This window comes from Scomber japonicus, chromosome 17 (assembly GCF_027409825.1).
Source record: "Scomber japonicus isolate fScoJap1 chromosome 17, fScoJap1.pri, whole genome shotgun sequence".
NCBI lineage: Eukaryota > Metazoa > Chordata > Actinopteri > Scombriformes > Scombridae > Scomber > Scomber japonicus.
The window spans coordinates 10,831,698-10,847,870 of record NC_070594.1 but is presented as its reverse complement, the minus strand read 5'-3'; the positions used below and the strand labels follow the sequence as shown (position 1 = coordinate 10,847,870).

The 16,173-nt window shown below is 41.6% G+C and overlaps 1 protein-coding gene across 1 annotated transcript; it reads right to left on the bottom strand.

Annotated features, from left to right (window-relative positions):
- Window positions 1-3,647: 3,647 nt before the first annotated feature.
- Window positions 3,648-5,739, bottom strand: flrt2 (fibronectin leucine rich transmembrane protein 2). Its single transcript, XM_053336961.1, has one exon. It carries the CDS (start codon window positions 5,725-5,727, stop codon window positions 3,745-3,747), a length of 1,983 nt encoding a protein of 660 aa, XP_053192936.1. The 5' UTR covers window positions 5,728-5,739; the 3' UTR covers window positions 3,648-3,744.
- Window positions 5,740-16,173: the final 10,434 nt, after the last annotated feature.

Sequence of the window (16,173 nt, the reverse complement as noted above, 5' to 3'; positions counted from 1 at the left end):
ACGGCGCTCTTTCATCAAGCAAGTAGAAAATTAAGAGTAATTTACGCTGCAACACAACCACCAAAGCTCCCTCCCAGTCTGGTGGAATCAAGCACCGCTTGAGGTCTGGCACTATGGATGAACAGTCTCTTGTTAGCTACTGTATGTCATGCTTAGTGTTTCTCCTGTTAATACTGTTATTGTTGCTGCCGTGGCTGCAGAGATGTGCTTTCTGTTTTGCATTCTTGTTGCCGTCTCTTTATGTATCCTATTTTCGTCTCTCTTTCTTCCTCCCACTTAACTCGCTCTCTCTCTCTCTCTTTCTCTCTCTTTCTCTCTCTCTCTCTCTCTCTCTCTCTCTCTCTCTCTCTCTCTCTCTCTCTCTCTCTGGCTAATCATTCAGTCCTGCATAAAAGGTAAGGCAAATATCTGTCTCCGTTACACATTCACAGACAGGGGAGATACTATATGTTGCAATAGTTTGACCTGACTTCTTTGATCAGCATAACTTAAAATAGGGATATCATCAAAAGAAAACAAACAAACCAAGAAAAAAAATGAATCCAAACGATATCAGATGTAAATGTTCAAGTGTTTCTACGTGGGATTATGGTCAGCTGGTGCAGCATGTAGCAAACCACACACGAACTGTCAGTTAGGTGCTCAGTCAGCAAAGCTCTATGATTGTTAAGCAGGGCAGGTCAGAGCTCAGGTTAGGGCAACCTGGTGCATCTGGATGGACAGTGTGTTATTAGGTGTGCTGATATGTGGATATTAGTAGAAAAAGATTGAAATTAAAAAGTGGAGATGCTTTGATAACCACAGAAGATTTCAGTTTTTTATAATACCAACAAAAATATTTATCTAAACAAGTCACATGTTGAAGTACTGAGTCTTAAAATCTTATTTAGCGTAAAAGACACAGGTGTATTTCAACTGACAGGGGAGTGAAATCACTTCAGTCATTACATTTTGTTGCAATACAAATTAATTTATTTGAAGATTTCTTTCACTTAAAAGAATAGTTTGACATTTTGGGAAAGCTTTATCGTTTTCTTGATAAGAGTTAGATGACATATAAAATAAAACAAATATGCAAGATAGAAATGAAGCTGCAGCCAGCACATAGTTAGCTTAGTTTAGCATAGGGGCAAACAGCTTGCCTGGCTCTGTCAAAAAGTAACAAAATCCACTTAGGCTAAAAAAAAGCTAACCTCCATGCTGGTTGCACCTTCATATTTAGCCAAGGAAACATGAGATTATTTTTTCATCTTTTCATCTAACTCTCAGCAAAAGAGTGAATCACCTGATTTCCCAAAACATTGAAGTGTTTCTTTAAATGTTTTCTTGATAACATCAAGATATTGCTAAACAAATGAAATCAGTCTTGTTCAAGTGAAAAAAAAACAAAAAAAAACACTCATGGTAAATCTCAGACAATGTAAATCATGTTATTAAAAACAAGATTTTAAGACATGACACTAAATGACATGTTAAGACAGATGATTTTATACATTCATTGTGTTTGTTCAATGTTTAAAATGTTTGTCCTGGTAAAACAGAATTTCAACAGTGGGGCTGCGGAAGTTAAATTAAAGTAGTCTGAGCTATTGCTGGAATTACAGTAAGTGCAGCTACTTTGAGATATTCCGACTGCAGAGGCAAACCCCTCTCAGAGATAATCTCGGCACTCTGGAATAACTCGAGTACAAGCCCTTAAAAATGGTTTTGCTATTACACGTTCGGCCTAATTTGTGTTGACTCTCTACAGTGTATATTCAACCAGCTGAATCTGGGCACCTCACAAAGAGTTAACAGACTCTCTCTCTCCCAGCGTAAGCTTCAACCAGCCAAGTGAAAATAAGGTCTACATATTTTTCTCCCTTTTTTGGTCGAGGATTATGAGGAGTGGGGACGGGGGAGAGGAGGGGTCTGCAGTGGGAGTTCTTTAAGCTTTGGCCCCTCAAAATAAAATCTTGTCAAATCAAATAAAGTCTTCTTAGGAAGTGCATAATGAAGTCCTCTCACTGGCACCTCACATGCAAAGAGCTGCCACCACAGTCCATGAGCTGAAGGGCAGGAAAACTGCTTTAATTGGGCCCATGCAGGGATCAGACGTGTAGAGACGGGGAGACAGACAGGCAGAGAGGAGGAAGATAGGGTGAGAGTCATCTAATGTTGGGGAAGTGAGCAGGTGCATTGTATTCAGGTGGGCAAACCATTAATGAAGTAGACAGCCTCATAAACATAGACAAAAGGATAAATAATGAGACTCCTGATGAGCCCCTCAGTCACAACTTGCATTGTGACAATCTTTTTTGTTGTAATTTCCTAATTTATCAAAAAGTCCAATAAACACTGTGATGGGGGTTGAAATAAGAGGGTGAATAATTAGCGTTAAGTGTGTGTCTTCTACAAATGCATCGTGCTCACATACACACACACAGAGGAACAATGGTGAAAATCCATATCATTTAGCCACCAAACATAGAAAACACTGTTAGTTTTAAATCCTTCCACATCATTAACCAGCTCGATGAGCAATAATACTCTAAACAATGCTGTTTGAGCGTGAGTAATGTAGACTTGGCAATGGACTCCAGAGAAATGATGGAGGTAATGTGATCTACGCAGCTTTCTTTCTCTCTATTTCTCTGTCTGTCTGTCTTGCCCTCTGTTCCTCTGTCCCAAACTCAACACTGAGGGAAACTGCCCCCTTGTGGCCACCCTTGCCAAAGCAGGGGAAAAAAAGGGGGAAAAGGAAGCAGAGCAAATTAGGGAATTTCTTCAAAAGATTCTGCAACGTCTCAGCACATTCATGTACCTCATTATGGACAATAACCCTTTGTTGCTTTTTAAACTCCTGTTAATAATTGCACCTAGATATGTTGCTCCTCACTGAAGAAACTAATATGCTGAAAATGGCATATCCTGTTTTAGAGTTTTCCAAAAGCATCTCTTGACTAAGCTCACCTTTGTTCTACTGCAAATCAATAGAACAAAGATTCTTTTAGTGTTAAAACACTTTTGGGAAATCTCAGTCCAGGCTTTTCAACACCACTGATGACATTCTCCCTACACAGCCTTCCACTATTCCTTACATGTGAGTACCACCTATGCTCATTTCCTGCCTTGCTTCCATTAATAAGAAAGTGCACTTCAATTCTTTTTTTACTACATGCCATCAATGAACCAGTGCTACATTTCCACAGCGCTCTAATCATCAGTGTTTGTATTTCCCCTGTGCTGTGTTATCTTTACTGCCATTGCGTATACTAGGGTTTGCAGTGTTTCAAAGCGCAAAAAAGGCCATATTTTGCTTCTGTGGTTAGCAAAGGATCTCAGCCCTCGAAGTGCCCAACGTTTCCAAGGCTGACAGCGTTCATCAGAAGCTACACCCAGGGTGCCGTGATTGTACAAATCCATGTTCATGTACAGTACTGACCATTAAAACAACTTTCAAAACCCTGCTGGTTATAAAAAAAGAAAGACTTGTATCTCTTTTTCTAAGAATAAAAAAGATAGCAGAGAATCCCACATTATAATCCACAGTATAAATTACATCGTAGACAGAACTTGGAAATATATATAGTACAGTTATATTTGACTAGAATTTTTTATATTTTTTTTCTTTTTTTGTTGTCTACACAAATGGTGTATGTGTTTGTATTTTATGAATGTTGTTACTGTTAAGTGTTTTTTGGTGTGTGTATGTGTTTGTGTGTGTGTGTTTGTGTGAATGCCGGTGTATTATCTGCTGCTGCATCACGTGTGGCAGAACTCTGTACTGGGCACGTTGCTGCTTTTGCAGTAGGCTATGCTGTTGTTACTGAGGTGACAGTCTCTAAATCCAATTCCCCCATTGGGCGTATAGATGGGCTGAATGCGGAAATCTCCCTTGAGCAGCTGCTCATTGTTCAGCGCCACTATCTGGAAACTGGTTTCAGTCATCTCCAGAATGGAGTTATCCTTCTTGGTTCCAGCCTCACAGTAGTCATCTTTTCTCCTGCCCCGGTTGTATTTCCACTTGTTCGAAGCTGACCGGCTCTTCCTGTGCATGTGCCAGCAGAACAGACTGAGTAGCGTTACCAAGATGATAAGCACCGCTCCACCTATGATGCCGGCCATAAGCAGCGTGGAGTAGATGCTCTCCTGAGGCGCTTGCGCTGAACCGGGAGACTTAGTAGGCAAAGCTGACTTGGTCCTGGCCTCAGAGCATATAGTATCCTCTCCAGGCCTGTAGGAGTTATGTGTGTCCAGCACATGCACACAGATCCGGTACACAGACCGAGGCTCCAGGTTGGTGAGGCTGATATGCCGTCGATCCCCGCTCACTGTCCGCTCCCGCATTCCTCCATTTATTTGGCTTTGGCCTCTTTTGACCCAAGTGACCTTGTAGGCTGTGACGGTGAAATAGGAAGCCCAGCTCACCTCGATACTAGTGGAGTTGACCACATGGAAGGAGATCTGAAGGGGGTCCTCATAAGGAGGCAAGGGCCCAGGAGGATTGTGATGGATCGGGGGTAAGGGAGGGGAGGGTGAGTCAAAGTAGTAAGGAATGGATGTGGTGATGAGGGTGGAAATTATGGTGGTGATAGGGGTGGTGGTGGGTGGGGGAGGAGGCGTAGAGCGGAGGGTGGGCCATGGCGGTAGGTCTGCATCAACCGGGCACTCGATAATATCCAGCGTGAGCTCTCTGATTGCCATACCACGCACCTTGTCTGGACTCTGGCACACAAACCCTCGGGCATTGATGGAGGAAGGCAATGACTTCAGCCACACCACCACCCATTTGACAGCACAGTCACATCGCCAGGGGTTACTTCGCACCATGAGATGCCTTAGGCTTGACAAGCTGTCAAATACACCCTGTGTAAGAGTCTGGAGCTGGTTGCTGGAGACATCCAGTCTTTCTAGCCTGTTTAGGTCAGCAAAGGCCGCCACAGGAATCTGGTTGATCTGGTTCTCCTGCAGGCTGAGTTTGACCAGTGACTGGCTGGGTAAAAGGGGAGGGGGGAACGTGAGTGAATTGCGAGCCAGGGCCAGCTCACGGAGGTTGGACAGCTCTTGGAAGGTCCCTGGTGCAATGCCCTCATCCGTCAGCAGGTTCCCGTCCAGCAGGAGGCGCTGCAGGCGTGTCACATTCTGAAAGGCCTCCTCTGCAATGACAGCAATACGGTTCTCGTCCAACCGCAGCTCTTTCAGGTCCTCAGGAAGGCCAATGGGAACACTGCTTAAGTGGTTCTTGGTGAGGAAGAGGAGTTTGAGGCTTACTGCCTCCCTAAAGGCCCCTTCCTCCACCCCCACTGTGGAGATAGAATTATCATCAAGGTGCAGCTCCTCTAATCGAGTCAGTTGGGCCAGGGCTGCCCTGGAGATTGTTTGGATATTGTTCTCCTGGAGATGCAGTACCCTGGTGTTTTTGGGCAGATTGATGGGAAACTCATCCAGCTGGTTGCCGTAGAGATATACAGTCTCCACGGAGGCCAGATTGTGAAGTTCCAAAGGGAAGCCAGCATTGTTGATCTGGTTATTATGTAAGTAGAGGACCTTGAAGCCCTCCTGTATCCCCAGAGGCACTGATGTCAGGCTGCGTTCGTTGCAGTACACAAACATTTGGTCACAACGACACTCTTCTGGGCAACAGGCACCCGGGCTGAATTGCATTTGGAGGCTTAGTATGACAGTCAACCAAAATTGCAAGAATGAAGCCCAATCTTTATTCCAAGGTCCGGCCAGAAACTCCATAATGGAAAAACAAAACAGGAAGAGGGAAACCAACAATAAAAAAAACTGGGAGGGAATAAAAACAAATATGAAAATCAGAAAGGCGTATATATCCACCAAAAACCAAACCCAAGAAAGTCCACCTAGGAGAGTTTTGGTTATGATGTAGTTAGCTGGGAAAAGAGCAGGAAAACGTGGGTGTAATCCTGTAAATGCTAGTCCTCAGCTGAAGAGCGATGGTCTCATTAGTGGTGGCCAGTCCTCTGACTGACTCCATCCATGCTGAGACATCAGACCATAGCAGGACTCTTCACTCGTTGCTCCATGCAGAGCTCAGCCAGGGCCAATTTGAAGCCACACAGTAGAGAGCCACCGCAGGCTCTACTCGCCTGTCCGTCACACACTGCTGGTCCCCGACCGGGGCAGAGTCCAAGGGGGGTGACATTTGGATCCACAGACCTGTGGGAAAACAAAGAAATACTAGATTAGTATTTTCGGGGGTGGCCTGTTCTCAGAAACAGGGGCCTCTCTTTTCCCTCTCTTCCTCTGTCTCTTTATTTGACATATAAACACACACATACCAACTGTCTCTCCTTCATGCGCACTCTTTCCTCCATTTCCAAACAGAAAGACAGAGTCACAAACATATCGTTTCACTGCTGATGTCAAATTATGCACTGACTGTTTGAAAAAAAAAAGGAGCCAAACCATCTGATAAATATTCAGAACAGCTCTTGCACATCCGGTTTCACAGACATAAAGAAGGCTTTTATCCCTTCCGCCTCTATCAAAGGAGGGAATAGAGAACTGCAAAGACACACACTCATGGATTCACAGAGGTTCTAAGCAACATCAACGTTGTTTGGTAGAAAACATGCTAAAAAGAGATAATGCTACTACAGACACCAGCTCTTTTCGTGCCAACATGGATGCACAAGATATTCCCTGGAAGAAAAAAAACAGGATGGAAAAGTCACAACTGCCTTTTTTTCTGTCTGCTTGAGCAGGCACTGTGGGCAGAGGCTCACAAGTAAACACAACAGTAAGTGCAGCTTACAGTAAACAGGCGATGTTTTGCTGGTGGCCTAAGGAGGAGCTCGTTATTACATGTAGGCCTGAACACACCATCATCAAACTCAAGATTTAAGGTTCTGATGGAATTACAGGTGGAGAGAAGACAAAGACGGAAAGAGAGACAGAGAGGGAGAAAGGGAGGGAGTCGAGCTGTATATCAGCTCCTCCTCTCGCTAGAGTGACATACACAAGCTGTCAAATAAAATGGGATTGGAAAATAATTTAGTCCCTTCACCTGCAATAAATGATCAATACAGGCTATTTTTCAGCACGGAGAGGTTTGTAGTAAAGCACAAGGCCATTGGATTACTGTAGACCCCTAGAGCCATTATTCCAAGTTTTATGACCCATCAAACATTTTTTTCCTCTCTTCCTCCATATGATTAAAAGATACTGGTTGTCATCGGTAGCTCTCAGCTTAAATGAAGCTCCACCCTAAGTCAATGTTGGATGTCACACAATAATGGGAACGATGGGTTGAATGTTAAGGACTGAAATGGCCATGAGCGTGGATTAAGGTGTTCTCTGGTGTCCTGCAGGGATTGTCAAGGAACAGGAGTAGCCAGTTGGACACATACTTCAGAAAATAATTGGAATTTTTTTTAACTAAAATGTCAGATTCATTATGTTCTGTAATCATGGGATGGAAGGATATTTGTAAATAAAAGAAAAAGAACATTTGAACATTTCAAAAAAAAAAAAGAAAGAAAGAAAGAAAGAAAAAGAAACCCATTTATTTGCCTTTGCAGCCCTGCTTCTTTAAATTCACTGTTGTTTGTTGTCGAGATGGAGCCTGCATGGGGTCTTTGTGGCAGAGATGGAGAAACAATCCTTTGACACACATCTGTGATCTACTTTTCTAAATTGAAAGAGCTAAATTTAATCAAATAAGCTTCGGGGGGGAATAAGCAACCACATGAGGCGATAAAATGTGCTGCCACAGCAGCGGAATCAACAGCAGAAGGCAGCAGCATCAAGATTATTATAGCTGCATAAATAAAATGTCACCAAGAATCCAAATAATAAGCTTAAAAACAGGCACGGTATCAAGTTGGTCCTTACTGGGTGATACCAAACCTGATAGACGGTGGTCATGCTCAGATCAAGAAGTAGAAGTTACGAGGCAAGACTTTTTCTCTTTCTTTCCGTTTTTATTTAATTTCCAGCCGAGGGAGCACAGTTTCTCACCACCAGATGAACGGTGTGATATGTGGCCAGGACAATCCGATTAGAACTGGATTTACCGACAGAAACGCAATTAAAAGTTTAAAATGGATAGGGTATTTAGGGAGTAAGAGGCGGATCAGGTATACTTCAAAGCATGCCCAGTGAGGGGTGTTCATTTGAATGAATTATTTCAAAGGGGAATTGAAAACCGTGCAGTGCATTGAGAGTAAAAGCCCCTCCAAAAAGAGAGAGAGAGAGAAAAAAAAAGTCAGGTTTTTCTCCGGGGTGAAAAATGTGGAGCAGTGCGCTTTGTAGTGCAGTAATCCTTAACTCGATGAAATATCTAATTAACCTACAAATACATTGTCCAACAATTTTAATTCATCTTCAAAAGTCACTGTGATTTGGTGACTTAATGTCAGTTTATCACAACATTTGCTTGCTTGCAGGATGCTCGGGGCTTTATTTGGAAACATAAATTGAAGCTCTGTTTTTATCTTAGGGACTTGGTTCATATAAGATCAATTGCTTGCTTATTTGAAATGCAACTTAGGCCTATATTTTTCCTTATACATTTCACTTCAACTATGTCCTGGGTTATAGAGAAACACTGTACCTTTGGTGAGCCTTTATCCATTACAAACCCCGTCACCGCGTTTAACTTTTCCCCGTTCTTTAAGCCTCTGTCCTTCATGCAGTCCTGCTGTATGATCGTGCGTAAAGGTCCGTTTGGTAACGCTGGTGCGAGTCGGTTCCGATCAGCGTGAACCCGGACAGTCTACTGAGCAGCATATTATCCTGCACTGGTCCCCCGATTGTGGCTGAGCGTCTGTCCGCACCGCTGTCCGCACTTTTTTTGTCCTTTTTTCTATTTTCTTTTTCAGCTCCCCGCGCTTCCCAACGGAGCTCCGCTTTAACTCAACACCGTCTGCAGTGCATGAGGACCGAAGAAAACGGCGGCAGGGTGATCGCAGCGCCCACTTCTCCCCTTTCTCTCAACCCGAACTGTGAGGACGCACTCGCCGAAGTGCCCGCTGCCTGATCCGCCACGGGCCATGACGGCCAGCTGCGTCGGTCCGGTGCGCTGTTTTAGTGGGGAGCTCAAACTTGCCTTTGGTGTCTACGCAGCTCAGACCCGGACTCCCTGGGAGTTGTTTTCTTAGATGAATTCAGTTGATAGTGCGACGTGTGTGCTCTGCTCACCTCTCTCTCTCTCTCTCTCTCTCTCTCCCTCTCTCTCTCTCTCTCTCTCTCTCTCTCTCCCTTCCTCTCCTCCAGTCCCTCCTCCCCTCCTCAGAATAAAGAATGCATCTCCTCCAGCAGCTCCGTGATGGCTGTAAGCCACAGATCCTCCCTGCTGCTGCCCTCACACTGCAGAAAATAGTTTGTCTCTCTACACACTTTATCCAGCATGTTATTTGCCTGGCCTATACCTTACCCCGCGACGATGTCTGAGCTACTCATTTGCATTTTAATCAGAAAATCCAATCCGTCCCCAAGTCACATTCTCAATGAAAAATCACCACAGGCCAGATTCTTTTAATATTCCTAGAGTTTACTCTGTGACTACATCCTTTGGGGGTCACAAAACGCCCCCAAAGGATCTTATTAGTTGACTTTGTTGGGATTATTGTAGGCCTACTGTATCCTTGAAGCCAAATATTTTTAAGACCATTACAGCCGTTTTTTGTTTTTTTTCCGGGAGGGTTTTTTCTTAATTACAGCTGGATAATTAACCCCGAGTGAAAAAGCACAGTCTCATCTGTAGCCTACTTCCCGTACTTTCTTCTAGTGATTGGAAGCATTTAGACACACGCTGACAGCCAAAGTAATTTCATCTGACTACATTGCTCCTTCGCACTCAGACTTATTCAGCAGTGTAACGCAGCTCATGCCTGCACTCTTCTTCGTCGCTCACTCATACTTATACCCAACTATTACACACATGCATTCATTTACAGTAGATTGCCATTAAAATACTTCGTGGTGTTTTGATGATGATGTGTGTAGGCAACTCCTTCTCCTCTCCCTCTCTCTCTCACACGCATACATACTCACTTAGATTACCTTTTAAAGTCCAACTGATATTATAATAAAGTTTGTTATACACAGTTGGCCTACATATCCTTCAAGCTTGTCTTTATTTATTTCATGTTTTATTTATATAAGGAGAAACATGTCTGTCCATGCCTGTATCTATGATCATGTAAAGACCCTCTTTATTGAGTTTTTATTAAAGAAGACATTTTTATTTAATGCCATTTAATGTGGTATTAAATATTAATATTTAAGACACTTTCATATAGTAAGTAAAGAGTGATGTCATATTCTGCCATTGTTGGTATGGAGGCTCACATTACAAAGCCAGACTAGCTAAACCCAAAGACCCCCAAAATGTTGAATGAATGGGACAGACAGCTTTAAGGTACCCTGTGGGGTTTTTTTCACTACAAGCATTTGCTGTGGAGTAATGTTGTGTTTGTATTGTGGGCACACATGAGGTGGCACGCCAACAAATAAGAAAAGGCAATGAGCCAAAAAAAGAAGCAGCGAAGAAGAAGACAGCTAGCAAGTAAGCATGGAAGTAGGCAATAGCTGATTTAATACATATATATATTTTTAAATTGACTTTGATAAGTAGCTATAAATATGATATTCTCCAAAGATGCTGATAGCAAATCTCCTAGCACTTAGAGTCTGGAACAGTTTCATCGTCTTTTGAGAAATGGAGAAATTGCTACAGAATTGTAATTTTTCTTAGACAAAAAGTGAGGACGTTTCAAATTTCAGTTTGACAGTACAAATACTAAAACTGTCATGTTCTGTGTTTCCTAGGTTACTTTACAACCAATGTCAGGGGTCAGAAAGGCACACTGGAGTCACAAGATCCTCACAGGTCAGCAGGTGCACGTTTGCCTTTGATCTTTGCCTTCAGTTGCCAAATAGTATTAATGCAGGGGTTTGACTTTTGGTGACCCCCTTCAGCATATATAACTCACGAAAACTTTCCAAACAAATTAGGCAGCTCCTGTTCAAATCGCAAATGTCATTTTGTCCACTCAGGCCATCCATTGAAGTCCTCTAATACGTCAGCTCTCCACTGATGATTTGGTTGTTCTCAGTGTTTGCCTTTCATGTTTAATTTCGCCTGTCACGTCCCAGAGATGGACTGCGGTGCGAGGCCCAGTCCACAACATTTAATTCCTTCATAAATCAAGCTTCTGTGCACGGCATGAATTATTGATTGAATGAATTTAGAGGAAACAGCCTATTTTTATTTCCTCCTTGATGGACATGTTTTGCAGTAGTGTGCTGTGTTCCTGGTTGGCGCAGAATTGTGGAATGTCTCTTTCTGGCATGTAAATGAGGATAAAATGACAGACACTTAAATGAGTGAACGAGGGGCCTATAGGCAAATACACCAAAAGCTGGTGTGTTAATTTGATTTGTTCACTGTTGTCAGGTTTTAGATGTAAATTAGCCTACAAGTACTGACTGCAGACCAAAAAAACAACATTAACATCCCAAATTAGAGGATTTGAGTTGATTTTAAACTTCTACAAGGGTTACATACACTGTATATTTGAGGTTTATATTGCAAAAAATGCAGAGAAATATTCGAGTCAACACCCTGCCCTTAATCTCACGGTGGAAATTCCCTTTCTCTGCCTTGTGCGAGACCTTCCCACAGTTTTGGTGTGGCATATTTACTCTGCATGCTTCTGTACCTTGATAAAACTGCAGATACACATGACCCCAGAGCACATCAAAGCCTGCTCTGTCCATCTGCTCCTGTTCAGGCCCCAAACAGTGTTAAAGGAGGTTAGGGGAAGAAGAAAAAAAAGTCCACTCAGATATGCAGATATGTTTATCCCTTGGTTATATTCACTACAGTCCCAAGAGACATCATTAGCTTATCACATTTCTCCCTGCATGAATTTACATCTGGACACTGAAAGGCACTTCAAAGGTGCCAGCAACATTAGTGTTTCAAAAACCTCCCCACAAGTATTGGCAAGATCTTTTGAAAGAACTAACTGTGGGAAACCACAGCAATATTGCAAATCGCTAAAGCCGTGATATAATCATACATCGTCGCTCGAGATTTCAGTGGCTTAAAGAAAAATATGTTGATTATATTTAGAGTGGGCGATCAATACGTTCATTAATTTCTAAGGCAATGTAATTATGTTTACACCCGTTGAATATCAATCTACATGCATCTAATGTCACAACATGGCTCCCAGAAGAGACTGGTGGATTTTCACAGCAGAGGAAAACTAGTCAGCTAACAACATACTGTATATTTTACTCAAGCAGTGAGCTGAGAGGAGGCGAGGGAGTCAGAGGATCGTACCAACTCGTGAGCTACCAAAAATTCCTCTTTTCCTCTACTTCCTTTTTTCTTTCTTCATTGCTCTGTCTGCAGTCAGTGCAAACTTATCACAACTGACAGACTGAAAAATACTGTACAGTACAGCTGCAGATACAGTACCCAAAAACTAAATAAATTGTGAGACGACATGGTTTCTCCCAAATGATGTCGCCCTCTAATTAGGTGGCAGAGTTAGTGTAAACAACATTTACCTCCCCACCTTCCGCCCTTATTAAACTCAAACAAACTGAACCCTGACTGTCCTTTAAGGATGACTCGATACAGCGATTCATCTGAGCTTCCTTCATGTGTCATGTGGGGTGTTATATGTGGCATTTCAAAAGCGTAAAAGATTTGTCTGTAACGCTTAAAGTTGCTTTCATAAGAGGAGCATGTCGAGCTGTCAAAAGGCCGGCGATGCTCAATCAGGGTCATTTCATGAGGGGTTAGCGAAGGCGGCACGTTCTCACATGAGCATGTGAATTATACTGGAGGGAAAGTGAATGCAAGGTCCTGACTGAATGCTGCCCTGTGCTAATGCCAGGCTGTAAAAACACTGACTTGACAACAAGCAAGCCCCTGTAGTTCTGCTGAGGGAGGGATGAGGGGGAGAGAGAAGCAGAGAGAGAGGAGCAGAGAGAGTTGAAGAAGGGGAAAAATAGAGGAGGGGGGGGGGATTGGAGAAAAAGAGATGGAGGGGTTTAAAATCACTAAAAGAGGACATGAATGGAAGATTGTGGATGACTGCTGTTTTTGACATGTAGCTGCCATGTCATCCTTGTCTTCCTAAGATTTAATACCTCAGACAACTGCTTAGCATCGTATAATTGTCAAGATAAGTGGTGGCTATTTTGTGCTGACACATGCTGCTCTCTGCTATGAAAAATAATATACCTTAAACAATCAATCCACATCAGGCTGTGATGTTGAGTGCATCCCTGGCAAGGTATTATAGTTTGTGCTTCTCAACCAGTTTAGACCCGATTCTCTAAAAAAAATACGTCTCTGAAAAACACAGAGGGTTCTCTAACAATCCTTAGTGGTGTTGTGAAGATATTTCCAGAATCCTTAAAGAGTCTTATAAACATCTGGATGAAAAAATGTCATGTCACTTGCACAATAAACAAGATTTGAATCAGTTTTTTCAAGTTGCAGCTGTATTTGTTATTCCAGGTATCCAGAATCACAAGCAAAATATTAGTGTCATATTTCAATTTGATTGAAAATATAAAATGTTGGAAATATGAATATAATTTCATTCTTTTTGGTTTACATTCTACACATTGAGGAAGGCGATATGTCAGTTTTGGCTGTCTGAATAAAGATAAATAGAGATTCAGCAGAATTTGATGAGCCTAGAAGGTCATTTACTGGAACAACACTTAACGCTGTCCTGGTAGTTTCATAACTCTCAAAGACTCTTAATTATATAATGAAAAAAAACACTTCTGTCTGCTGCATGCTAAAACGTTTTTTTCAACCCATTTCCCAAGACTTTTTGTTAATCCAAACAAAGATGAGAGCCAGAAATCACATATCTGTTTGTTCAATTTGCACAATGTGAACCACAAATTTAAGTTTTATGTGATTTATTTCTAATATTTGACTAAAAAAGAGCAGAGATATATTTTGACATGTCATTTCTGGCTACCTGAGTTAGGAAATACAGATGATGTATTTATTCAGTTTTTTTTTTCAGTCTTTGAGAATTCTGGGAATACTTTCAGAGCAGCTGTTATTAAATGAACTCCTGGATATCTGCAACAAGGGTGTTGTCCAAAGTTCTTTTTTAGAATCCTCAATGCAATTATGCAAAAGATTAGAAAGAGGCCTCTAATTTTTCATTCTGCTGTGTTATCTCCACAACCTGTTTAATGAGCAGTCTTTTTTTTTTTAACGGCTGAACATTTTTTCAACATAATCTTCAATGAAGCTTTTCATCATGTTGTCATCCAGAGGAACAAGATACAACACAAGGCTAGACAAATGTGAGATTCTTCATCTGTGGTTGTTTTTAGAGTTGAAAGCCGAAGGAAGTATGAGTTGTTGTAGAATTTCCTGAATTTCACCTTATTTGGGGAAAACTTTGATTCTCTTATTCATTGTTTTACCAGATTTTTCCTGCACTAAAGTAAAAATGGCACTGGTTAGAAACAGCACAGTTTAGGAGGAGAGTGAGACAGCAACTTAGAAGAGATCATCAGAGAAAGAACAGAAGGGGAGAAAAATAGACAAATGCCAGGAAGGAGCAGGTCTTAGGGTCATGCGAAAGATGGGCCTGATCCCACCTCCAATCCCTGCAGCTTTTCTTTTGTTTGAACTCACATCTGGGCTAAATTTCCCCTCCTGAGCTGAGCAAAGAGGAAGTCTTCTGGGTGGGTGGACGGGGGTTCAGGGTCGCTCCTGCCTCCCAGGCTAAACTGTACAAATACTGTAAGATCCATGAGTCACTAAATTCAGGGGCTGAACAAACTCAGAGCCCAGACCCTGATTCAGTGCTCGGCATGGTCGGTCAATGATGAGGAGTGGAATGACGCAGATGCCATATCAGTCATTCAGAGACAGATGTGAGCAGAGGCATGCTGTTCATCTAAGGGCTGGTTGACAGTGTGACAATAATCAGTGTAACTATAAATCAAAAATTAGATTAAAAATGTTATCATGCTTTCCAATTTATTGTATTGTAATGAGCCTTTTTATCTCTTTAATATTAGCTTTGCTTGTTATGTCCCTTCTGTTCTCTGAGAAGCCGGCCACATTACAGTGGTAACCAGGAACATGCTCATATCTACCTCTCAGTGAGCTCAAGGCTGCTTTGTTCAAACCAATAAAGTAGTAAACACACTCATTTTACAGTATAGATACTCAATTATTGTGACATATAGAAGTATTTGAGATTTAAGTAGTATTTAAAATGAAATAATTATCAAGAGTGTAATTTGCATTGCATTAACTCCATTAAACGTAAGCTTTTTTTTTAAGTGTTAAAAATGAAATTGGTGTGAAAACTTCTCAGAGTTTTTAGTTACACAGCTGAGGAGTAGTAATAGTAGATCCTCAAGTATTCAGGAGGGAAACAGATTGTGTGATTTGGGAGGAATGGAAAGTGACAATCCACAATCCGCACAACAAAACTTTAAATATTCTGATGCACACAACTGTTGTGTTTAAGTTTGCCTGGAGAAAAGGCTCCTCATAATTATTAATTACCGTGATTTTTAGGTTTATTTGACTCTGTGGTGTTCATGGTGGCTGGGCTTATCTATATGCTTGAATTCATGCATTGCATATTGTGTAGATTGGGTACTTTGATTATTTTAGGCCCATTTAATTACTCCTCAACTTTTTTATATTGATGCATTCCTAATGGATCAAGGAAATATTAAGCACTTTGCATTTATTTAGTTTGTTAGTTTTCTAAGAATATTCAGCAATGATTGAATTAAAGTCGCAGTACAGGTTTCGGGTAATTTCATCCATTCAATTAACAAACCAACCAATCAAATGTTCTATTTTTATAGCATGTCTCATATGAAATAATGCTTTATAATTTACATGTAACAAATGACAGAAACAGATGTTAAAGGCAGATTAATTTGTTAAAAAAGCAGGCGTGCAAATAAAATATTTAAAGGAAAGTTTAAAAAAACAAACCCTGAATTACTCATTTACAATGAATTAAAGAATACTCTGTCTGCTGTATGTGAGTATGTAAAGGTATACCCTGAGAAAGTAAGTTCAAACCCTCTATCATTCTGTCTGACCAACACCTTGACCTGATCCGTCTTATACAGCTGTGGACAGCTGTATGAAGGCTCTGCCTACGCTTGAGTGACAATCTGTGTTTATCT